Here is a 26,380-nt window from a genome sequence, read left to right as displayed (position 1 = left end):
AATTGTTTCCCATAAACGCTTTCCCTGTGTAAGGCACGCATCATCACTGTCACGGGTTGCTGGTTTCTCAAGAAGCTGATCCAAAATCCGCTTCCAGCACCCAAACAATTGTCATTATCATTGTTAGCAAGAAACCTAAACTGATCCAAGATCAGTGTCCCAAATACCACGGAACTTCCTCAACACGAAACTAAACGACGAGATAGGTCATAGCTTAGCCTAAATCGAAATTGTGTAAAGTTGTTGTTAAGGGGAAATTGTGTTTTTGGTGTTTCATCAGATTTGTTTAAAAAAGGAGGAAGAGTTGCGAGTCATTGAACCACAGACGAAGGGGATTTTTGTGGATGTGTGTTATGATTTACGATAATCTTACATAAATCACATGCAAGGGTGGGAACCTAAAGGGAACCAACTCTCACTTGCATTATTTCTTTGAATGTTGTGAAAGTTTAGGTGTAAATGGAGAGCACCCCGATTTTAAGGTGAGAACGTCATTTGTGTAAAATTCATGTATGTATGGAGATTGGTTTTAGGCCTAGCATATATATACTATACTTTTTCAATATATGAGAGCCAATACAGTCCTCTGTGATGATACAATCAAATGCACATCTTGATAGAACGTGTAGTCTGTAGCAATTTAAATCTCACATTGCTCTTCTACTTTAACTTTACCTGTTATATCTTCATAGCGGCTATGGGTTTTATGGCACCGCCAATCCTGGATATGCACCAATAGCAGAAGGAAGTCCAGGTAATCTCGTGATTCCATCTCATCGTCTATGTATTATGTTGAATTATTAGCCTATCTACTAGTTGTATTTGCACCTGATGAATAATAGCCTCTGTCGTGTGAATTCCCACATCATTGAACATTATACAACGTTATAAAGTATTTGTTTGTAGACCTGATGCTATAATGATTCAATGTCAAAATGCCATCTGAAGTGCTCTCTGCTGCTGTGAATGATGACGTCGTGTAATTTCAATTCAAAACAAGTAGATTTATTCGTGGGGGGCTTTGCTCGTCAATTACTCTCTGACGGAAGTTCCTAGGGTGCTATATCTAGAATCGGATGACATTAGAGTTCAAGGTACACACTTTGTTTTGACCAATAGTCGAACTCTAACCTTAATTGCAGAGCTGTTTTCTGGCACTCGGGTCGTTTAGCAACTGTCATAAAAGTGCAATTGTGTGATTTTACAGTAGGTATGAGGTCCTTTGCGGCGTATGCTTCTTTTTTTTTTTTACACCAAACCCACCACTGGTGTGTGTGGCCAAAGAGCTCTATTTTCATGTCATTGGGCCATAGTACCTGCTGGAGTTTTCTAAATAGCATTGGTACTTGGATTGGATCCGGTGCTATGGTCAGATGAGAGGAAAGTAGAGCTCTTTGGCCACGCACATCAGAGATGAGTCTGGTGTTTAGAAACAGAGGCATATGCAGAAAATGACCACATACCTACTGTAAAATATGGTGGTGGATCTTTGATTTTATGGGGTTATTTTGCTTCCACCTGTCCTGGGGAACTTTAAGGTCAACGGCATAATGAACTTTACCACATACCAGGACATTTTAGCCAAAAACCTGGTTGCCTCTTCCAGGAGACTGAAACTTGGGTGGAAATGTAGATCTTCCAGCAAGACAATAACCTCAAGCTACATAAAAATCCACAAATATAGGGTAAATTGACCACAAAAATAAACATTTTGCAATGGCCATCTCAGTCATGTATCATGGCGCTGGAGAAGATGGCTGATGTTTTACATGCTCCTAACTAACTGTTTTTCTTTACATTGTTTGTAACTTCTTTTTAAAAACGTATTCTGTACATAATGTTGCTGCTACTGTCTCTTATGACCGAAAATAACTTCTGAACATCAGAACAGCGATTACTCACCATGAACAAAGGGGGCGGCAGGGTAGCCTAGTGGTTAGAGTGTTGGACTAGTAACAGAAAGGTTGCAAGTTCAAATCCCCGAGCTGACAAGGTGTCGTTCTGCCCCTGAACAGGCAGTTAACCCACTGTTCCTAGGCCGTCATTGAAAATAAGAATTTGTTCTTAACTGACTTGCCTAATTAAATAAAGGTAAAATAAAAAAAGAACTGGCAGAAGCTTTTTTCCCTTTAATAAGCCCGATGTGAAGGACATACTATTTCCCCAAATCCCGTCATGTGCGTGAAAAGAGGACAGAGGTCGTGCTGCCTTCTGAGAATTAGTAGGCGATCGAATAAACCCCCACTGCCTTATGTTCTACTAGCTAAAATGAAATCATTGGAAAATAAAATCAACAACCTACGAGGAAAATTAAACTACCAACGGGACATTAAAAACTAATATCTTATGCTTCACGGAGTCATGGCTGAACAACGACTTTATCAACATACAGCTGGCTGGTTATACACTGTATCGGCAGGATAGAACAGAGTCGTTTGGTAAGACAAGGGGTGACGGACTATGTATATTTGTAAACAACAGCTGGTGCACAATATCTAAGGAAGCTTATCATGAGATACTCTATCCACCTTGGGAGTTTATCTGTATTTTTCGTAGCGGTCTACATACCATCACATACCAATGCTGGCTCTAAGACCGCACTCAATGAGCTGTATTCCACCATAAGCAAACAGGAAAAAGCTCATCCAGAGGCAGCGCTCCTAGTGGCTGGGGACTTTAATGCAGGGAAACTTAAATCTGTTTTACCAAATTTCTATCCGCATGTTAAATGTGCAACCAGAGGGAAAAAAACTCTAGACCACCTTTACTCCACACACAGAGACGTGTACAAAGCTCTCCCTCGCCCTCCATTTGGCAAATCTGACCATAATTCTATTCTCCTGATTCCTGCTTACAAGCTAAAATGAAAGCAGGAAGCACCAGTGACTGTCAATAAAAAAAGTGGTCAGATGAAGCAGATGCTAAGCTACAGGACTGTTTTGCTAGCACATAATGGAATATGTTCCGGGATTCTTCCGATAGCATTGAGGAGTACACCACAGTAGTCACTGGCTTCATCAATAAGTGCATCGATGACGTCGTCCCCACAGTGACTGTACGTACCCCAACCAGAAGCCATTGATTACAGGCAACATCAGCACTGAGGTAAAGGCTAGAGCTGCCACTTTCAAGGAGCGGGACTCTAACCTGGAAGTTTATAAGAAATCCCGCTATACCCTCTGACGAACCATCAAACAGGCAAAGCGCCAATACAGGACTAAGATCGAATCGTACTACACCGGCTCCGACGCTCGTCTTATGTGGCAGGGCTTGCAAACCTATACAGACAACAAGGGGAAGTACAGCCGAGAGCTGCCCAGTGACACGAGCATACCAGACAAGCTAAACTACTTCTCTGCTCACTTCGAGGCAAATAACATTGAAACATGCATGAGAGCACCAGCTATTCCGGACGACTGTGTGATCACGCTCTCCGCAGCTGATGTGAGTAAGACCTTTAAACAGGTCAATATTCACAAGGCAGCTGGGCCAAATGGATTACTAGGATGTGTACTGCATGTACTGCAAGCATGCACTGACCAACTGGCAAGTGTCTTCACTGACTTTTTCAACCTCTCCCTGTCCGAGTCTGTAATACAAACATGTTTTAAGCAGACCACCATAGGTCCCTGTGCCCAAGAACACTAAAGGTAACCTGCCTAAATGACTACCGACCCATGGCACTCACGTCTGTAGCCATGAAGTGCTTTGAAAGGCTGGTCATGGCTCACATCAACACCATTATCCCAGAAACCTTAGACTCACTCCTATTTGCATTGCCCCCCCTTTTACGCTGCTGCTACTCTGTTATCTATGCATAGTCACTTTAATAACTCTACCTACATGTACATATTACCTCAACTAACCGGTGCCCCCACACATTGACTCTGTACCGGTACCCCCTGTATATAGTCTCGCTATTGTTATTTTACTGCTGCGCTTGAATTCCTTTTATTTCTTATTTGTATTTTTTAAACTGCATTGTTGGTTAGGGGCTTGTAAGTAAGCATTTCACTACACCTGTTGTATTCGGCGTATGTGACTAATAAAGATTTGATTGAGTCTCTGGTCTGAGTTTGGGTCGCTTGAATTCCACACTCTGGTTCCCTTTTTTAGGACAATGTGAACACAAAGCTCCCCAGGTTAGCGTGTCATTATTCCCGCACCACACACTAGACTACTGCAACACTGTTTCTCCTGCCATAACCACTCACGTTGGTATCACAAAAGAGATAAGATGATGATGTGCAGGTTTGTGGGAGAGAGAACCGTGCGCTGTTTTTGGATATTTATTAGCGATTCTCAAGGATGCACATAAATACCAAAATATGTGTGGAGTTTTATACTGACATGATGTTCAGATTATTTGTTCGTAATATGTTATCTATAGGCTAAGAGAGCTTCATAGCTCTTTATTCGATTGTTGGGTTTGAATAGTGTGAGAAGAAAACATTTGATGATAATCATGACACACTCTTAAAGGGCAGTAGCCTACATTGTGTGTACAATTTCAATTATTTAATACAGCAATATTTAATCTGCAGTTATTATTTAGCTATTTATTCTGTTACTATTAACAAATATTATTGGTATCTTCTGATTACAATTATTATGCCTAATTTTAAAAAATCTAAATGCTATCTATTAGCTTACAAAATGTAAGCAGGTATATCTAGCTGTCCGATAGCACGTTCAGATGGAATAGCTTGTCCTGCACTTTGTAAAAACCCAGAGTGCATTACGTGAATGTTGGAAAAAGATATTGGTTCCTTTTTAAACACAGCAATGTGAATGCAAAGAGGACTCAGACCACAATATGTGAAGTGGCAAAATAATTGTCTTTATTCAAAGGCAAGGGCAGTGTCAATACAAAGATAACAGTTATTTAGCAATTTCTTTACCCCGGAGTTCACTTTAAAGAGGACTGAGATCGGTTATTTTAAAGAGGACTATATGTGAAAACACCCATCTCTCCCAATGTGTTCTCCAATCTCATAAAACATTTTAGAAAAAGGCTCAGTGTCGTTATCGTTGCAAGGGGAAAGTTCTGGTGTATTCAAATCGGGTGTTAAACAAAATCTCTTTCGCTGACCAATTTTGTTAGTATAAAATAATGTGATATCTCACTATTTCAATGATTTATTTATCTTTATCAAGGGTGCCAAATATTTTGGAGGTGACTATGTTAAATATGTACAATATTGGAAAGTATTTCCAGTGTTAGATTTCAAAACCATCTGGATATAAAGCTATAGAAAAGTAGATATGTATGTGAATTAGTAACCAAGGCAGTAACATAAAAAAATATATATTTCCAAGGGGACCAAGGGGAGGGGGAAAAAAGTGTACATTTGATAAGAAAGGTCAAGGAACTCACAACACTTGTCTGTAGTCCATAAGGACGAAGTGTAAAGCTATTGAAATTTAGACCTATCACAGGAAGTATTTATGTAAAATCAGTTAAATAAATATTACTATGGACAAGGGGAGGTCAAAGACTAAAACTCAAAGGGTTTTAGATGTAAACTACTGGTCAAAAGTTTTAGAACACCTACTCATTCAGGAGTTTTTCTGTATTTTACTATTTTCTAAATTGTAGAATAATAGTGAAGACATCAAAACTATGAAATAATACATGGAATCATGTAGTAACAAAAAAAAGTGATAAACAAATCAAAATATATTTTATGTTTGAGATTCTTCAAAGTAGCCACGTTTGCCTTGATGACAGCACTGCACAATCTTGGCATTCTTCAACCAGCTTCATGAGGTAGTCACCTGGAATGCATTTCAATTAACAGGTGTGCCTTGTTAAAAGTTCATTTGTGGAATTTATTTCCTTCTTTATGTGTTTGAGCCAGTCAGTTGTGTTGTGACAAGGTAGGGGGGTATACAGAAGATAGCCCTATTTGGTAAAAGACCAAATCCATATTATGGCAAGAACAGCTCAAATAAGCAAAGAGAAACGACCGTCATCATTATTTTAAGGCATGAAGGTCAGTCAATGCGGAAAATGTCAAGAACTTTGAAAGTTTCTTCAAGTGCAGTTGCAAAAACCAGCAAGCGATATGATGAAACTGGCTCTCATGAGGACCGCCACGGGAATGGAAGACCCAGAATTACCTCTGCTACAGAGGATAAGTTCATTTGAGTTACCAGCCTCAGAAATTGCAGCCCAAATACATGCTTCACAGAGTTAAAGTAACAGACACATCTCAAAATCAACTTTTCAGAATAGGCTGTGTGCATCAGGCCTTCATGGTCGAATTGCTGCAAAGAAACCAAGAGCTATTTTACCAAGAAGGAGAGTGATGGAGTCAGATGACCTGGGAGCCACAATCCACTGACCTCAACCAAATTGAGATGTTTGGGATGAGTCGGTCTGCAGAGTGAAGGAAAAGCAGCCAACGTGCTCAGCATATGTGGGAACTACTTCAAGACTGTTAGAAAAGCATTCCAGGTGAAGCTGGTTGACAGAATGACAAGCGTGTGCAAAGCTGTCATCAAGGCAAAGGGTGGCTATTTAAATAATCTAAAATTGTATTTGTTTAACAATTATTTTTTTGGTTACTACATAATTCCATATGTGTTATTTCAAAGTTTTGATGTCTTCACTATTATTCTACAATGTAGAAAATAGTAAAAATAAAGAAAAAACCTTGAATGAGTTGGTGTTATAAACGTTTGACTGGTAGTTTATATGCCATTTGAAGTAAAAGCTATTGAAAAATGTAATAGCTGTAATGGGAGAAATATTTGTAGAAAATCAAAGGGGAGGAATTTTGAAAACATTATCCATCGCACTTGAAACCCATCATACTTGTCTGTAGATCTATATTTCACGGACAGTGAAATATTCATTTCATTTATAATCTGGGAACTTCAAAATGTGAATTCTAATCTGTGTATCATGAATTAGAGACATCAGTGACTTTGCTACAAGTGATTTTAGCTCTATTGGTCATTCAAGTAGGCTACAGTAGGTTGCATACGAGTGAGAAATAACATTTTTTTATTTAACCTTTATTTAACTAGGCAAGTCAGTTAAGAACAAATTCTTATTTACAATGACGGCCTACTTCGGCCAAACCCGGACGATGCTGGGCCAATTGTGCGCTGCCCTATGGGACATTGACCTATTTTTTTGGCTCATATTTTTACATATAATTCAATAAACAAGATACTTTTTTAATATAAATGTTGTGGAAAAATACTAAATTGGTTTAAGATGTAGTTCATAAAAATACAAAGAAATAATCTATAAACACCAGGATCGGCTGATTGTTCTTTTAACACGGTCCCTTAGGGTGAGTGCTTTACCCACAATTTTTATTTTACCCTTACTTTTCCAGGTATAAAAGGCTCTGCATGGTCAAGCTGACATCTGAAGTGGCCATATAGCATTTACTGTGATGCAGCATCCAGACTAAAGGACTTTCATACTTCTTGCGCTTAGCAGAGCAGAGCTATTGTGAAAGAAGTTGTCAAGGAAGCAAATGTGTCGTTATACAGGACTTTCCACTCTCATCTACCATCATCCAATCACGTCAATGCAGAGCTATGTGGAGCTCTCAAAGCCAATTTATACTTGATCTGAAATATGGTTGTAGGCTTCATATGGAGGGTGTGATGCAATTGTGGAGCCTCAGGAGGCATACAGAGGTCAAATCAAGCTCAGTACTGCATCCCCATGCACTTCAATTTTTTTTTAACAATGTGGAGAGCTCCATAGCTCTGCATTGATATGATTGGTAGGTGGGGGCGGTACATCCTGTATCAACACAAACTCACTTCCGTTACAACTTCCTTAACAATTAGCTCTGCTTTGCTAAGAGCAAAAAGTATGAAAGCCCTGTTGTCTGTGGATGCTGCATCCCAGTAAATGCTGTATGGCCACTTCAGTATTCGGATTGACCATTCAGAGACTTTTAGCATTGTTACAAAATTTGGGATGCTCAATTTGGCCTCAGAATGAAATTTCATCACACCCTCTATAGTCTTTATGGAGCCTCTGACCACGTTTTCAGATCAAGCATAAACTGGCTTGTAAATGACATTTTGACAACCGAACAGAAGGGAGAAGATCACCATCTGATTCTAGATATATCATCCTAGTACCTTGATGAACTAACTCAAGAGTATCAAACCAATATACAAACTGAAAACAAATGTACTGCAGTACATTACGGAATGGGCGCTCCTGCCACACAATTCACTTTTTGACAGCTGAAACCGTAGCTAGGTCTTATAGTTTGAATAAATGTTCTCCCAGGACGAAGTAGACAATCGTTAAATTATTTGCAAATCAATATTTTGAGTATGGACAATACTTTGGAGAGAGGCTAATCAGTCAATGTGCCTTCAAATATGTACAGTGGCAAGAAAAGGTATGTGAACCCTTTTGGAATTATCTGGATTTCTACATAAATTGGTCATAAAATTTGATCTGATCTTCATCTAAATCACAACAGACACACAACAAATAACACACACACACATGTATTTTTTGTTTATATTGAATACATAATTTAAACATTCACAGTGTAGGTTGGATAAAGTATGTGAACCCCTAGGTTAATGACTTCTCCAAAACCTAATTGGAATCAGCTAATGTGTAGTCCCATCAATGAGACGAGATTGGAGATGTTAGTTAGAGCTGCCCGGCCTTTTAAAAAAATTCACAAAATGTGAGTTTACTATTCACAAGAAGCATTGTCTGACGTGAACCATGCCTTGAACAAAAGAGATATCAGAAGACCCAAGATTAAGAAATGTTGACTTGCATAAAGCTGGAAATGGTTAGAGAAGTATCTCTCAAAGCCTTGATGTTCATCACGGTAAGAAAAATTGTCAATAAGAGAAAGTTCAGCGCTGTTGCTACTCTCCTTAGGAGTGGCCGTCCTGCAAAGATGACTGCAAGAGCACCGTGCATAATGCTCAATGAGGTTAAGTAGAATCCTAGAGTGTCAGCTAAAGACTTACAGAAATCTCTGGAACATGCTAACATCTCTGTTGAAGAGTTTACGATACGTAAAACACGTAACAAGAATGGTGTTCATAGGAGGACACTGAAGAAGCCACTGCTGTCCAGAAAAAACATTGCTATACATTTGAAGTTTGTAAAATAGCATCTGGATGTTTCACAGTGCTACTGGCAAAATATTATTTGGACAGATTAAACTGAAGTTGAGTTGCTTGGAGGGAACACAACACTCTGTATGGAGAAAAAATGCACAGCACAGCACACCAACATCAAAACCTCTATCTCTAGTATGGTGGTGGGAGCTTCATGGTTTGGGGCTGCATTGCTGCCTCAGGGCCTGGACAGCTTACAATCATTGACGGAAAAATGAATTCCCAAGTTAACCTTACATTCTCCTGCAAAATGTATTGATAATCTGTCCACCAATTGAAGCTCAACAGAAGTTGGGTGATTCAACAGGACAACAACTCAAAACACAGAAGTAAATAAACAACAGAATGGGGTCAACAGAAGAAAATACGCCTTCTGGAGTGGCCCAGTCAGAGTCCTGACCTCAACCTGATTGAGATGCTGTGGCATGACATCAAGAGAGCAGTTCACACCAGACATCCCAAGAATATTGCTGAACTGAAACAGTTTTGTAAATAGGAATGGTTCAAAATTCCTCCTGACCATTGTGCAGGTCTGATCAGCAACTACAGAAAACGTTTGGTTGAGATTATTGCTGCCAAAGGAGGGTCAATCTGTTATTAATTCCAAGGGTTCATATACTTTTTCAACCCTGCACTGTGAATGTTTACACGGTGTGTTCAATAAAGACATGAACACATAATTGTTTGTGTGTTATTAGTTTAAGCAGACTGTTTGTCTATTGTTGTGATTTAGATGAAGATCAGATCAAATTGTATGACCAATTCATGCAGAAGTACAGGTAATTCCAAAGGGTTCACATACTTTTTTTGCCACTGTATGTAGGCTACCTTTTCATCTGTCTGAGTGTCACCTAGGAAACAGGTAACAATGTTGTGATGTTCTAAATGTTATTTTGTAGCAACCAATACGTTTGTATGAGGTTGACAACAACTAGGTCATTTCCCCACCTTTATGCTCTGTCAATGCGGATCAGGGGTCAATTTGATGTTTAGTTCAATAGTCTGCTATGGGGCCACACCAGTAGATATTTTAAGTGAGGTTTCATCATGATTTTAAGCAGTGTTTGACTTGGTCTGGAGCTGTCTGGAACGCTTCTAATTTTTGGAGAATTGAGTGCCAGCTCCTCTATAAAAACAAAGTAGCCTATAGCTATACACACCGAGGCAAACAAAACTTGATTAAGGCAGGATCTTCATTGAACAGAAATGGAGAGTGGGCATTCATTTCCTGATTCCGATTTGTTCATGTTTATTTGCCTTTAGTCTATGAATATGTGAGTGACAGTAGTAGACTTGTCGAGATTGAGCAGATTGAAAATATCCCAGCTTGAATGGCATGGTGCGCTGTTTCAAATTGTCAAACGAGGGAGGTCATGGAAATTAGTTTAATAATTGTTTTTAATGTAATTCATAAAAGCACACTTCTAAATATGATCAATCAATTATAAAACGGCATATAAAGCAGTTATCCGAATGGCCCTTCATTGCATGTCCCGAGTATGCTGCGTGTACGCCTTTGCCGGAGAAGAGTGCGACATTTCAGCATCAGGTATAAAATAATGACAGACAAACTAGATCGCCAACTCAAAACATAACTTGTAGCAGTTATCTCGCTAGGTAGCTATAGCTAACTAAGCATTCATTTCGTCGTTGCCTTTCCACCGGCACTGTAGAGCCTAACTAAATCTGCACCGTTGGAAAGCTGGCATTCCCCTCTATTAATTAAACGGTAGCCATGTAATTACGACAACGTAAAAATAGAATTAAGAATAGCCTAATGACAATTAGCTTCCTGTGCATAGATCTCCCCTGAAACATTCATATTTGAGCCTTAAATGTAAACATGTCTAGTTGGATACCTTTCTTTGAAGTAGCCTAATTTATCCATTTTGGTCCCTGATTTATTGAATGAGGGAATACTTTTATAAAAACTAAAGTACTTGGTTGTAATGTTGAAAAAGCCATGTCTGCACACCCAGGAGCTCTCCAGATGGAGGGTTGTTGGCAACATGTGACTTACAATGCAGCTTTGTGTGGGGGGCTAAGTGCCTTGATCAAGGGCACAACGACAGGTGGTAGGTCTACATGGGATCAGACACAGCAGTTTCCCAGTGTCAATAATGCTTACTTTTTCACATAGGCTATAATAGTAATGAAAATTTGGTTGAAAGTCATGGGAAAAGTGTATAAACCATTAACAGTGAATAATCATAATCACATAATGTCATTTGTGAATTTCGGTGAACAAAGTCTAATCGACTGTCTTGGAAAAAGACAGCTCCTGCACTTCTTCCATCCCAAGTCAAGCACTGATTTTTAAGAGATTTAAGCTGGTTCAAATGACCACAGTTATATGTAAGTGTCTCTTCACCAGGGCAGCGGGACAATTCAAATTAAAGGCAGTCAATTCAGGAAGTGAACTTTAAATAAATCTAAATGAGAAAAAAACAGCATCTTTTCAATAACTTCTCGGTAAGCTTTAAAAAAAAAAAAAAAAATCACTTCCTGAATCAACTGCCTTCAATTCAAATGGACCCCAGACCTGCTCTTCACTCCTGAATCTGAACTGGTTTGTCTTTTTTTCTCAGCAATGTTTGCCCCGCCTGTGTGCGACTTCCACGGCCCTAGCGCTCCTCCAGCCAGTATGTTTGACACCGTGCCAGGATATGAAGGGACGGTGGCCGGGGGTGAAGGTATGTGACCTGAGATCCATGGTCCTATGTTTCCTGCCTGTGATCTTTAGTTTTATTAGCAAACAAGTCACGTACCACACCAGCGCTGTTCCTTATGGTTGGAAATTCCATATAGAGTAATAACTCCCTAATAACAAACATGTTGAAAGCCCTTCTCATTATGTTTGACTGTTTACTGTAGGTGGATACCTGCCCCCTCCTATGCCATCTTACCCAGACCCTCAGCCCCAGCCTGGTTCCGCACAATCAAACTGGAAGTAGGTGTAAAATACAATTGCCAGAATTTTGTCTCGACATATACATGTTTCTGCATAGCTGTCCTTGCAAACTACATAGGACACACACACACACACACATACATACATACATACATACATACATACATACATACATACATACATACATACATACATACATACATACATACATACATAGAGTTGAAGTCGGAAGTTTACATACACTTAGGTTGGAGTCATTAACTTGTTTTTCAACCACTCCACAAATTTCTTCTTAATAAATTATAGTTTGGCAAGTCGGTTAGGACATCTACTTTGTGCATGCTACAAGTATTTTTTCCAACAATTGTTTATAGACAGATTATTTCACTTATAATTCACTGTATCACAATTCCAGTGGGTCAGAAGATTACATACACTAAGATGACTGTGCCTTTAAAATTCCAGAAAACTCAGTGCCTCTTTGCTTGACATCATGGGAAAATCAAAAGAAATCAGCCAAGACCTCAGAAAAACATTTGTAGACCTCCACAAGTCTGGTTCATCCTTGGGAGCAATTTCCAAATGCCTGAAGGTACCATGTTCATCTGTACAAACAATAGTACGCATGTATAAACACCATGGGACCACGCAGCAGTCATACCGCTCAGGAAATAGACGCGCTCTGTCTCCTAGAGATGAACGTACTTGTGCGAAAAGTGTAAATCAATCCCAGAACAACAGCAAAGAACCTTGTGAAGATGCTGGAGGAAACGGGTACAAAAGTATTTATATCAACAGTAAAACAAGTCCTATATCGACATAACCTGAAAGGCCGACTCAGCAAGGAAAAAGCCACTGCTCCAAAACTGCCCTAAAAAAGCCAGACAACGGTTTGCAACTGCAAAAGGGAACAAAGATTGTACTTTTTGGAGAAATGTCTTCTGGTCTGATGAAACAACAATAGAACTGTTTGGCCATAATGACCATCGTTATGTTTGGAGGACAAAAGGGGAGGCTTGCAAGCCTAAGAACACCATCCCAACCGTGAAGCATGGGGGTGGCAGCATCATGTTGTGGGGGTGCTTTGCTGCAGGAGGGACTGGTGCACTTCCCAAAATAGATGGCATCATGGAAAATTATGTGGATATATTGAAGCAACATCTCAAGACATCAGTCAGGAAGTTAAAGCTTGGTCACAAATGGGTCTTTCAAATGGACAATGACTCCAAGCATACTTCCAAAGTTGTGGCAAATTGGCTTAAGGACAACAAAGTCAAGGTATTGGAGTGGCCATCACAAAGCCTTGACCTCAATCTTATCGAAAATTTGTGGGCAGAACTGAAAAAGCATGTGTGAGCAAGGAGGCCTACAAACCTGACTCAGTTACACCAACTCTGTGATGAGGAATGGGTCAAAATTCACCCATTGTGGGAAGCTTGTGGAAGGCTACCCAAACATTTGACCCAAGTTAAACAATTTAAAGGCAATGCTACTAAATACTAATTGAGTGTATGTGTATGTAAACTTCAGGAATTGTGAAAAACTTGGTATTTGTCTAAGGTGTATGTAATCTTCTGACTTCAACTGTACATACACTGACATTCCTTTATGCTCTTCACATACAGTGCATTCGGAAAGGATTCAGACCCCTTGCCTTTTTCAACATTTTGTTACCTTAGACTTATTCTAAAATGGATTAAAATATTTTTTTCCCATTGTCAATCTACACACAATACCTCATAATGACAAAGCAAAAACTGTTTTTTAGAAAATTTAGTTGGGAGTTTCTCCCATTCTTCTCTGTCAGGTTGGATGGGGAGTGTCGCTGCACAGCTATTTTCAGTTCCCTCTAGAGATGCTTGATCGGGTTCAAGTCCGGGCTCTGGCTGGGCCACTCAAGACATTCAGAGACTTGTCCCGAAGCCACTCCTGCTTTATCTTGGCTGTGTGCTTAGGTTCGTTGTCCTGTTTTAAAGTGAACCTTCACCCAGTCGGAGATCCTGAACACTCTGGAGCAGGTTTTCATCAAGGATCTCTCTGTACTTTGCTCCATTCATCTTTGCATCGATCATGACAAGTCTCCCAGCCCTGCCACTGAAAAACGTCCTCACAGCATGATGCTGCCACCACCATGCTTCACCATAGGGATGATGCCAGGGTTCCTCCAGTTTGGCATTCAGGCCAAAGAGTTCAATCTTGGTTTCATCAGACCAGAGAATCTTGTTTCTCATGATCTGAGAGTCATTAGGTGCCTTTCGGCAAACTACAAGTGGGATTTTATGTGCCTTTTACTGAGGAGTGGCTTCCGCCTGGCCACTGTGTTCTTGGGGACCTTCAATGCTGCAGAAATGTTTTGGTACCCTTCCCCAGATCTGTACCTCGACACAATCCTGTCTCGGCGCTCTACGGACAATTCCTTCGACCTCATGGCTTGGTTTTTGCTCTGACATGCACTGTCAACTGTGGGACCTTATATTATATTATATTTATATTTGCCTTTCCAAATCATGTCCAATCAATTCAATTTACCACAGGTGGACTCCAAAACAGTTGTAGAAACATCTCAAGGATGCTCAATGGAAACATGATGCATCTAAGCTCAATTTCGAGTCTCATAGCAAAATGGTCTGAATACTTATGTAAATAAGTTCTATATGTTCCATTTTTAATACATTGGCAAAATTGTTATAAAAAAACTGTTTTTGCATTGTCGTTATGGGGTATTGTGTGTAGATTGAAGTTTTTAAAAAATGTAATCATTTTTAGAATAAGGCTAACAAAATGTGAGAAAGTCAAGGTCTGAATACTTTCTGAATGTACTGTATGCTGCTGCTGCTTCTCTCTGTTCATAATCTATGCATTGTCACTTTACCACTCGACTAACCCGTACTAACCTTTACCTCGACTAACCCGTACCCCTGAACATTGACTCGGTACCGGTACCCATTGTATAGAGCTTCATAATTGTTATTTCATTGTGTTTTTATTTTTCCTTTAGTTTATTTTGCACATTTTTCTTTTTTTAAAGTCTGCATTGTTGGTTAAGGGCTCGTAAGTATGCATTTCACGGTAAGGTCTACACCTGTTGTATTTGGCATGTGACAAATAACGATTGATCTGATCAGCAATGATTCTTATCGGAGTTGGCCCTTGTATTTTATGTTTGCACTGTCTGCACACTCACAGGACAAAACACACACATTTATACTAACTCTACACACATGCACACACACTAACATACAATCATAATTTACGCTGCTGATACTCTGTTTATCATATGTCTTGATGCCTAGTCACCTGACCCCTATACATATCTACCTCTATGACTCCAGTATCCCTGCACATTGTAATATGGTATTGGAACTGACCCTGTTTATAGCTTATTACTTTCTTGAACTTCAAACTTGAAAACAGGTTTATCTTAAGTGATGCTGTACTTACTTAACTAGACTACCCGTGATGACTGTTGAACTGAGACTCAATGTGTACACTTTCAATTGTGTAGTTGTCTGACAAATATGTGGTTGTTTTATCCTCCACAGTATCCCATCTATCACCGAAGACACTGCCCGGGAGGCCTTTAGCCAGTATGCCTCCAGTAAGTGCTGTTACAGTTCAGCACCAGTTAAGGATGGTGTGATAACCAACATGGAGGCATACAATACATACAGGGTAAGATGAATGTTTTTACTCTGCTCTTTCTGAAAATTGAAGGGTCTTACTGTTAGGCTTTTCTGGGGTTTTTTCTTCTCCTGCGCTTCAACTTCCTGTTATAATCACACTTTTTTCAGATCTTTACAGAATTGATGACCTGAGTGAGGGACAAATGAAAACTATTATTCTGTGAATATTTGATCTTGAGTGTTAATGTTGAATATTGACAGCTGTTTAGTTTGGGGTCGAAACTGACTACCTGTGGCCATCTATAATTGCACTCCATGCTCCCCTTTTAAAAAGAGTCCCTTTATTTTGATAAAAGAGTGACATGCCCAAACCAGAGAATGTGAAAAATATACACTAGATGGCACTAAAGTTTCAAATATAATGTATGTATCACCAACAGTGAAGGAAGGAATTACTCAACTCTTTGTAATATAATATTCCTTCTTTTTTTTGCATTCTCAGTATCGCCTGGAAACCTTTAATGAGTCAAGAACCACTGAATGGAGTCAGCAGCCATACAATGGTAACTAATATTGGTTATTCAAATGACCCTATTTATTTGTGTTATTTAAATGTTCAGTTCCACTGTAGTATCTGCATTTATTTCTATCTTATTTTTGTATTATTTTCTTTGGTTTAGGTCAGCCAGTGGATGCCTATACCCAATCACCCCCTGGGCCCTGGGATATCCCTGCCAAAGCCCCCACCTTTTTTCAGGATGACAAACAGGTCATCAAAGTTCCCAACACCTCATCTGTCAAGGTATCTATTTCTCTGTTGATTTAAGCATGACAGAAAATATACTGAAAAAATATATGTACAGTACCAGTCAAAAGTCTGGACACACCTTCTCATTCAAGGGTTTTTCTTTATTATTGACTATTTTCTACATTGTAGAATAATAGTGAAGACATAAACTATGAAATAACACATATGGAATCATGTCGTAATCAAAAAATGATTAAACAAATCAAAATGTATTTAATAGTTTAGATTCTTCAAAGTAGCCACCCTTTGCCTTGATGACACCTTTGCACAATCTTGGCATTCTCTCAACCAGCTTTTCTAACAGTCTTGAAGGAGTTCCCACATATGCTAAACACTTGTTGGCTGCTTTTCCTTCAGTCTGCAGTTAAACTCATCTCAAACCATCTCAATTGGGTTGAGGGTGGGTGATTGTGGAGGCCAGGTTATCTGATGTGGCACTAAATCACTTTTCTTCTTGGTCAAATAGTCCTTGCACAGCCTGGAGGTGTGTTTTAGGTCATTGTCCTGTTGAAAAGAAAAAGACAGTCCCGCGAAGCACAAACCAGATGGGATGGCGTATCGATGCAGAATGCTGTGGTAGCCATGGTGGTTAAGTGTGCCTTGAATTCTAAATAAATCACTGACAGTGTCACCAGCAAAGCACCGTCACATCTCCTTCTCCATTCTCCACGGTGGGAACTACACATGCGGAGATCGTCTGTTCACCTACTCTGCGTCTCACAAAGACATGGCGGTTGGGAACCAGAAATCTCACATTTGGACTCATGTCCATTGCTCGTGTTTCTTGGCCCAAGCAAGTCTCTTTTTATTTGTATCCTTTAGTAGTGGTTTCTTTACAGCAATTCGATCATGAAGGCCTGATTTCACGTAGTCTCCTCTGAACAGCTGATGTTTAGATGTCTGTTACTTGATCTCTTATTTGGGCTGCAATCTGAGGTGCTGTTAACTCTAATGAACTGGTCCTCTGCAACAGAGACAAATCTGGGTCTTCCTTTCCTGTGGTGTCGTCATGACAGCCAGTTTCATCATAGTGCTTGAAGGTTTTTGTGACTGCACTTGAAGAAATTCTTGAAATTTTCCGCATTGACTGACCTTCATATCTTAAAGGACTGTTGATCTTTTTGCTTATTTGAGCTGTTCTTGCCATAATATGGACTTGGTCTTTTACCAAATAGGTCTATTTTCTGTATACAACCTCTACCTTGTCACAACACAACTGATTGGCTCAAACACATTAAGAAGGAAAGGAATTCCACAAATGAACTTGAAATGCATTCCAGGTGACTACCTCATGAAGCTGTTTGAGAGAATGCCAAGAGTGTGCAAAGCTGTCAAGGCAAAGCGTGGCTACTTTGAAGAATCTCAAATATAAAATATATTTGGATTTGTTTAGCACTTTTTTGGTTACTACATGATTCCATATTTCATAGTTTTGATGTCTTCAGAATTATTCTACATTGTAGAAAATTGTAAAAAAAATAATTTAAAAAAATAATATACCCTTGAATGAGTAGGTGTGTCCAAATGTTTGACTGGTCCTGCATATAAAGTTGAAGTAGGAAGTTTACATACACATTAGCCAAATACATTTAAACTCAGATTTTCACAATTCCTGACATTTTAATCCTAGTAAAAATTCCCTGTCTTAGGTCAGTTAGAATCACCACTTTATTTTAAGAATGTGAAATGTCAGAAAAATAGTAGAGAGAAGGATTTATTTCAGCTTGTATTTCTTTCATCACATTCCCAGTGGGTCAGAAGTTTACATACACCCAATTAGTATTTGGTAGCATTGCCTTTAAATTGTTTAACTTGGGTCAAACATTTTGAGTAGCCTTCCACAAGCTTCCCACAGTAATTTGGGTGAATTTTGGCCCAGTCCTCCTGACAGAGCTGGTGTAACTGAGTCAGGTTTGTTGGTCTCCTTGCTCGCACCCACTTTTTCAGTTCTGCCCACACATTTTCTATGGGATTGAGGTCAGGGCTTTGTGATGGCCACTCCAATACCTTGACTTTGATGTCCTTAAGCCAATTTGCCACCACTTTGGAAGTATGTTTGGGGTCATTGTCCATTTGGAAGACCCATTTGTGACCAAGCTTAAACTTCCTGACTGATGTCTTGAGGTGTTGCTTCAATATATCCACATCATTTTCCATGATGCCATCTATTTTGTGAAGTGCACCAGTCCCTCCTGCAGCAAAGCACTCCCACAACATGATGCTGCCACCCCCGTGCTTCATGGTTGGGATGGTGTTCTTCGGCTTGCAAGCCTCCCCCTTTTTCCTCTAAACATAACATTATTATGGCCAAACAGTTATATTTTTGTTTCATCAGACCAGAGGACATTTCTCCAAAAAGTACGATCTTTGTCCCCATTTGCAGTTGCAAACCGTTGTCTGGCTTTTTTTATGGCGGTTTTGGAGCATTGGCTTCTTCCTTGCTGGGCAGCCTTTCAGATTATGTCGATAAAGAACTAATTTCACTGTGGGTATAGATACTTTTGTACCTGTTTCCTCCATTATCTTCACAAGGTCCTTTGCTGTTGTTCTGGGATTGAGTTGCACATTTTGCACCGAAATACGTTCATCTCTAGAACACAGAACGCGTCTCCTTCCTGAGCGGTATGACAGCTGCGTGGTCCCATGGTGTTTATACTTGCGTACTATCGTTTGTACAGATTAACATGGTACCTTCAGGCGTTTGGAAATTGCTCCCAAGGATGAACCAGACTTGTGGAGATCTACAAAAAATAATTCTGATGTCTTGGCTGATTTCTTTAGCTTTTCCCATGATGTTAAGCAAAGAGGCACTGAGTTTGAAGGTACGCCTTGAAATAAATCCACAAGTACACCTCTAATTGACTCAAATGATGTCAATTAGCCTATTAGAAGCTTCTAAAGCCATGACATAATTTTCTGGAATTTTCCAAGCTGTTTAAAGGCACAGTCAACTTAGTGTATGTAAACGTTGACCCATTGGAATTGTGATACAGTGAAATAATCTGTCTGTAAACAATTGTTGGCAAAATTACTTGTGTCATGCACAAAGTAGATGTACTAACCAACTTGCCAAAACTATAGTTTGTTAATTAACAAGAAATGTGTGGAGTAGTTGATAAAAAGAGTTTTAATGACTCCAACCTAAGTGTATGTAAACTTCTGACTTCAACTGTATGAAGTTATCTGATGCCTGTCGTCCGCATTGGAAATGCACAGTATTTTCCTAACACATCGTACCATTTTAATTGATTTTGTATAACCTGTTCTGAATACAATATTCACGTCTGAAATGATTAAATATGTAATTTCATCAATAGAACTGTCATACCTGTTTGGGGATGGGAAGAACTCCCTGCAAAGAATGTGCCGGAGTTGGTAATGTAAGTGTCAATATTAAGTTAAATAAAAAGTATGAGCTGGCGCACGCACACCTCACCAATAAATCCACTATAATTGAGAATTGCAATAAGCATTTTTCTATGTCTGGCTGTGCTTTCCACCTGCTACCCCTACCCCGGTCTACAGCTCTGCACTCCCCACAGCAACTCACTCAAGCCTGATTTCTCCTTCACCCAAATCCAGATAGCTGATGTTCTAAAAGAGCTGCAAAATCTGGACCCCTACAAATCAGCCGGGCTAGACAATCTGGACCCTCTCTCTAAAATGACCTGCCAAAATTGTTGCAACCCCTATCACTAGCCTGTTCAACCTCTCTTTCGTATCGTCTGAGATTCCCAAAGATTGGGAAGCTGCCGCGGGAGACACTCTAGAGTCTAGAGTCTAGACCCTAACTGCTACAGACCTATATCTAATCTTCCCTGCCTTTCTAAGGTCTTCGAAAGCCAAGTTAACAAACAAATTACCGATCATTTTGAATCCCACCATACCTTCTCCGTTATTTAATCTGGTTTCAGAGCTGGTCATGGGTGCACCTCAGCCACGCTCAAGGTCCTAAATGATATCATAACTGCCATGGATAAAAGACATTACTGTGCAGCCGTATTCATCGACCTGGCCATGGCTTTCGACTCTGTCAATCACCACATTCTTATTGGCAGACTCAACAGCCTTGGTTTCTTAAATGATTGCCTCGCCTGGTTTACCAACTACTTCTCTGATAGAGTTCAGTGTGTCAAATCGGAGGGCCTGTGGTCCGGACCTCTGGCAATCTATGGGGGTGCCACAGGGTTCAATCTCGGGCCGACTCTCTTCTCTGTATACATCAATGATGTCGCTCTTGCTGCTTGTGATTCTCTGATCCACCTTCACTCAGACGACACCATTCTGTATACTTCTGGCCCTTCTTTGGACACTGTGTTAACTAACCTCCAGACGAGCTTCAATGCCATACAACTCTCCTTCCGTGGCTTCCAACTGCTCTTAAATGCAAGTAAAACTAAATGCATGCTCTTCAACCGATCACTGCCCATACCTGCCCGCTCGTCTAGCATCACTACTCTGGACGGCTCTGACTTAGAATATGTGGATAACTTCAAATACCTTGGTGTCTGGTTCGACTGTAAACTCTCCTTCCAGACTCTCCATCTCTAATCCAAAATTAAATCTATAATCGGCTTCCTATTTCGCAACAAAGCATCCTTCACTCATACTGCCAAACATACCCTCGTAAAACTGACCATCCTACCGATCGACTTCAGTGATGTCATTTACAAAATAGCCTCCAACACTCTACTCAGCAAATTGGATGCAGTCTATCACAGTGCCATCCGTTTTGTCACCAAAGCCCCATATACTACCCACCACTGCGACCTGTACGCTCTCGTTGGCTGGCCCTCGCTTCACTCTTGTCGCCAAACCCACTGGCTCCAGCTCATCTACAAGTCTCTGCTAGGTAAATCTCAGCTCACTGGTCACCATAGCAGCACCCACTCTTAGCACGCGCTCCAGCAGGTATATCTCACTGGTCACCCCCAAAGCCAATTATTTGTCTGGCCGCCTTTCCTTCCAGTTTTCTGCTGCCAATGACTGGAACGAACTGCAAAAATCACTGACGCTGGAGACTAATATCTCCCTCACTAGCTTTACGCACCAGCTGTCAGCACAGCTCACAGATCACTGCACCTGTACATAGCCAATCTGTAAACCGCCCATCCAACTACCTCATCCCCATACTGTATTTATTTATTTATCTTGCTCCTTTGCACCCCAGTATCTCTACTTGCACATTCATCTTCTGCACATCTACCATTCCAGTGTTTAATTGCTATATTGTAATTACTTTAGCCACCATGGCCTATTTATTGCCTTAACTCCCTTATCTTACCTCATTTGCACTCACTGTATATATACTTTTTTTTCTTTTTCTACTGTATTATTGACTGTATGTTTCTTTATTCCATGTGTAACTTTGTGTTGTTGTATATGTCGAACTACTATGCTTTATCTTGGCCAGGTCACAGTTGCAAATTAGAACTTGTTCTCAACTAGCCTACCTGGTTAAATAAAGGTGAAATAAAAACAAATGTTGGTGAATGTGCTTCCTAACGGCGAGTAAACTATAGGCTATAAAAAAATAAAATAAAGGGAGTCCCACACTCGATATACAAACTCCTAGTAATTTAATGGGTAAACCACCAACGATTTGGCATCACTGTGCATTCTTCAGTTTGATGTCATTAATGCTTGAACCAGGTTATGTAGACAAACATTGCAATTAGTGCAACCAATGACCAATAGTGAGGGATGTCATACACTAGATGACCAAAAGTATATGGATAGTGGACACCTGCTCGTCGAACATCTCATTCCAAAATCATGGGCATTAATATGGAATTGGTCCCGCCTTTGCTGCTCTAACATCCTCAACTCTTCTGGGAAGGCTTTCCACTAGATGTTGGGACTTTCTACCATTCAGCCACAAGAGCATTAGTGAAGTCGGGAACTTATGTTGGGTTGTTTATGCCTTGCTCGCAGTCGGCATTCCAATTGGATGGGGTTGAGATCAGGGCTCTGTGTAGGCCAATTGTGTACGGGGGCATTTTCATGCTGAAACAGGAAAGGGCCTTACTGAAACTGTTGCCACAAAGCCATATAGTGTATCTGTTAAAATAATAGTGAAACATAATTCGATATTGTACATAGTATTATCATCAGTATACATTATTTTAATTTCATATACATATTTCATTGTTTTCATTTCATCTTTGTTACATGTAATCTTTTCGTTCAACTGTAATGCACAATTAGTATTATCAACAAAGGGAACATCTTGGGTTTCACGCTGATAAACTGTAGAAAGAATATGTTAATTTAGCAGAAATGTTCATTAAAAATGGGACTAATTCATAAAAATGGGCCTGAGGTCAAAGTCAATTTTCAGACCACTAGGGGTCAGTGTTTTTAGAGAGGAGATTCAGTAGGCCTCACTCTCCTTTTGTCTTGCATGAGAACACCCCTAACAAGGATTTTTCGGCCTGGGTGTCTGAAAATATATATTTTTGTAGTGCTGTTAAACGGCATATGAGCCACATTTGTAGGTCCCAAGAGTGTCTAAGTGGGCTCGGGGCAGGTCAGATCTCACTAGGCTGTCCCCAATATTGCTGCCATGCTTGTACCAGTGGGGGTTCATTGAATAGGTGTGCAATTCTTTTGTCTGATTGCAGAATATGCCAATGCTTTTTCAGGTTTTCTTTTATCTAAACACTTGGTGATACTTAGACCAAAAGACTGTTGCGTTTTGTTTTTCTTCTTTGGTTTTGTTTTTAGAAATTCCTCTCTTGGTTTTTGGGATATTGTCATCATTGCATCATCAAGAGTTTTGTCCTTGTAGCCTCTCATTTCGAATTTGTCTGTCATTTTCTTAGTATTGTTGCCAAAATTTGACTGTTGAGGGGCCTCCCGAGTGGCGCAGTGGTCTATGCAGTGCCACTAGAGATTCTGGGCTCAAGTCCAGGCTCTGTCATAGCCAGCCGCGACCGGGAGACCCATGGGGCTGTGCACAATAAGCATCATCATTATTTTTATAGTCCTTCTATGGAAGAGATACATAGATGTTTTTTTGTGCTCTGGGAAGGATTCATTCTAAATTAATTCCAAATGTGGGTAAATGAGATTACTGAATATCTCAATTGCACCCTGCAGACTGATAAGAGAAAAATAAACTATCTGGAACATCAAAGAGAATGATGCATTACATACAAAGCCCACAGACCGCAACACCCTGCTACGCGTGGAGAGTATGCATCCCCTTCCCATGAAGAATGGTTTACCATATAGCCAGTTGTGGAGGATTAAAACACATCTTTGGCCAACAGTCAGATTATTATTTTATATTTTGTCCCTATTTCGTGGTATCCTCATTTTTAGTTACAGTCTTGTCTCATCGCAACTCCCGTACAATGCCCGCTTAACCCAGAAGCCAGCCGCACCAATGTGTCGGGGGAAACACTGAACACCTGGCAACTGTGTCAGCATGCACTGCGCCCGGCCCGCCACAGGAGTCGCTAGTGCGCGATGGGACAAGTACATCCCTGCCAGCCAAACCCTCCCCTAACCCAGACGACGCTGGGTCAATCGTGCGCCACCCCATGGGTCTTCCGGTTGCGGCTGGCTGCAACAGAGCCTGGACTCTAACCAGGATCTCTAGTGGACTCTTTATTTTTTTATAGCCGACAATATTAAGTTACGATAATTCACAGTTGCATTGCAGCCTTGGTAACAATGTTTAAAAAAAAAAAGAAGATAATTCAATATTTTGACTACTGAATTAACTGCACCTTCACATTAACTAAACTACTAGTTACTTTCAGTTTGAATGAATGTGATTCTCTCTTTGTTCATTCTAACTGTCACAAACAATAGCCTAAATAATTAATCTGTGGTGTTGTCACTTGGTGCTCTATAAAGTGTCAGCTGTGTTATTTCCTTGTTTTATCACCGCTTCCAGAAAATCTGCTGGGTGTGCAATGGAGCTGGTAACCGTAGTAGTGGTGATCGATGCCATCATTGCCAAGGGAGGGGAAGGGTCAAGTAAGTATGTTATGCACTCTATTTATCAGCTTTTAAACACAGGTCATTTCAAATCAAATATGGGGAAAATAAATTGTGTGTAGCTATAGTACAGTGTTTGTATTTCAGTCATTTCCCTATGGCCTCTCAGGGACTTGGGTGCTGTGGTTGACCTGTTGTTTATCTCATCAGTTGCAGCCATTGTCATGGTCAAGGGTCAAGGGAGTGTGAGACCTGTAAAGGCAAACGACAGCTTTTGGTCTTCATCAACCTCAAGGTTATATGGTGAGTGAGTGCTGGTGTTAGCTCAGCATTTTTCAACTGAATAACAGTATGTGTCATACATTAGATGCACTAGATCCAGTAGATATCTGCTTCCTTTGTATGATTAACTAGAAGATTTGTTTATTGCTTATCTTCAACTTTAACTTAATTTCCTCTAATTCTGTATCCACACTTACTAGGACTAATAATCTTGACGACTACATTGTGGAAAAGTCGAGTGGTTTGCATGTGGTCAACCTGAGCAAGGTGTCCGGGCAGGAAATGTTTAGGGACGCTCAGTACATGGTAAAAACAAAAGTCATATTTTTATGGGAATATGACATCAGTCTGCATGAAATGAAGATATTTGGTGATGTATGTGAGACAATGGGTTTTTCCTATCAGTTTTTATCCTCTGTCGTGTAGGTTTACCCAGTGATGGGGTTCCCAGACTCTAATGTGGTGCATGCTGCAGAGCGTTTAGTGAGGGAGCACCAAGCCAGGTTCTCTCAGACCTCACGCATTCTACAACAGGTACAGACATTTTTTCCCACACCTCATGATTCAAATAACAATTCCTTCTTTACATGAAGTATCTTATTATGCTGGAAGATTGTTTGTGCATTTGCTTGTTCTAAGTTGAAAAGGTTTGTCATGGTATTTGGCTTATTTTAATAACAGAATCCTCTCGCACTCGCTCTCCCTTTGCAGCGCCAGACCATTGAGTTGATTCCTGTCACCAAGGTGACCTACAAATGGAAGGGAGACTCACACATTTACTTTGTCTATGGAAATGAGTTCAAAGTCAGCGCTGATAACTACCCAGCTACCTGTTGCTGCACAGTAATGTAACCCAGATTTGCTTCAGAGGAAGACATTGCTTTGATTATATTGAATATGACTCTGTGTTCTAAAGAATGTGATTATAAAGGAGTTTATGGTTGGCAGACTGTCAATCAGGCAATTTGCTATGTCATTAAACAAATGCATGAATTTTCTACTTGCAAAAAACCCACACTTTTTGTGAAATAGACATGGATGTAATACAATTTCCACAGGAGTCATTGGGGACCACACAGGCCCTAGGATGAACCTACTGGGCACACACTGGTTGAATCAATGTTGTTTCCACATATTTTCAATGAAATTGAACCAACGTGGAATAAACGCCTGTGCCCAGTGGGAATAAGTGAAAATGGAAGACTGGCTGTAATGTATAATGTACTGAAACCTATGCATTGCGATAGTTCTGTCATTTGTGAACATGTCTGCTAATTTGTACTCTTTTTCATGAATGTATACAACAAATATCTGTGTGATTGATGTTCAATGGAAGGCGGAATATCATTCCCATTGTATGTTATACTATTTTCTTCTAGATATATCACCTTACAAAACAGAAATATGAACATTGCTACAATTTAATGAAATAACCACATTTGGGGAATAACCGGACATATCTTGAGAGTGTTTTCTAATCCATTAATATTTGTTGTATAAATAAAGGATTTCATACTGTGTTTTGTGATGATCAAATCTTGGTTTATCTCGGCCCTGTTTCCGTCATAAAAAATCGACAGTCGGCGCTAAACTTTGACGTGTAAACGGTCGTCATTGGTTAGCACAGCCACAAAGGCATAAACCCCGCCTCTTTTCTTATTTTTTAAAAAC

General features: G+C 40.0%; 1 protein-coding gene across 1 annotated transcript; it reads left to right on the top strand.

The window, feature by feature from the left end:
* The first annotated feature begins 146 nt into the window (after window positions 1-146).
* ssuh2rs1 (ssu-2 homolog, related sequence 1) lies at window positions 147-26,229 on the top strand. The gene is made up of 13 exons (XM_029621531.2): window positions 147-482; window positions 693-754; window positions 11,724-11,828; window positions 12,010-12,085; window positions 15,589-15,718; window positions 16,172-16,232; window positions 16,350-16,471; window positions 19,795-19,857; window positions 24,384-24,466; window positions 24,638-24,730; window positions 24,910-25,015; window positions 25,136-25,243; window positions 25,421-26,229. Exons 1-13 carry the CDS (start codon window positions 460-462, stop codon window positions 25,559-25,561), a joined length of 1,173 nt encoding a protein of 390 aa, XP_029477391.2. The 5' UTR covers window positions 147-459; the 3' UTR covers window positions 25,562-26,229.
* The last annotated feature ends 151 nt before the right edge of the window (window positions 26,230-26,380 follow it).

The sequence above is a fragment of the Oncorhynchus nerka genome, linkage group LG20 (genome assembly GCF_034236695.1).
Source record: "Oncorhynchus nerka isolate Pitt River linkage group LG20, Oner_Uvic_2.0, whole genome shotgun sequence".
Classification (NCBI taxonomy): domain Eukaryota; kingdom Metazoa; phylum Chordata; class Actinopteri; order Salmoniformes; family Salmonidae; genus Oncorhynchus; species Oncorhynchus nerka.
Note: the sequence above shows the minus strand (reverse complement) of the source record. Positions and strands in the feature narration are given on the sequence as shown.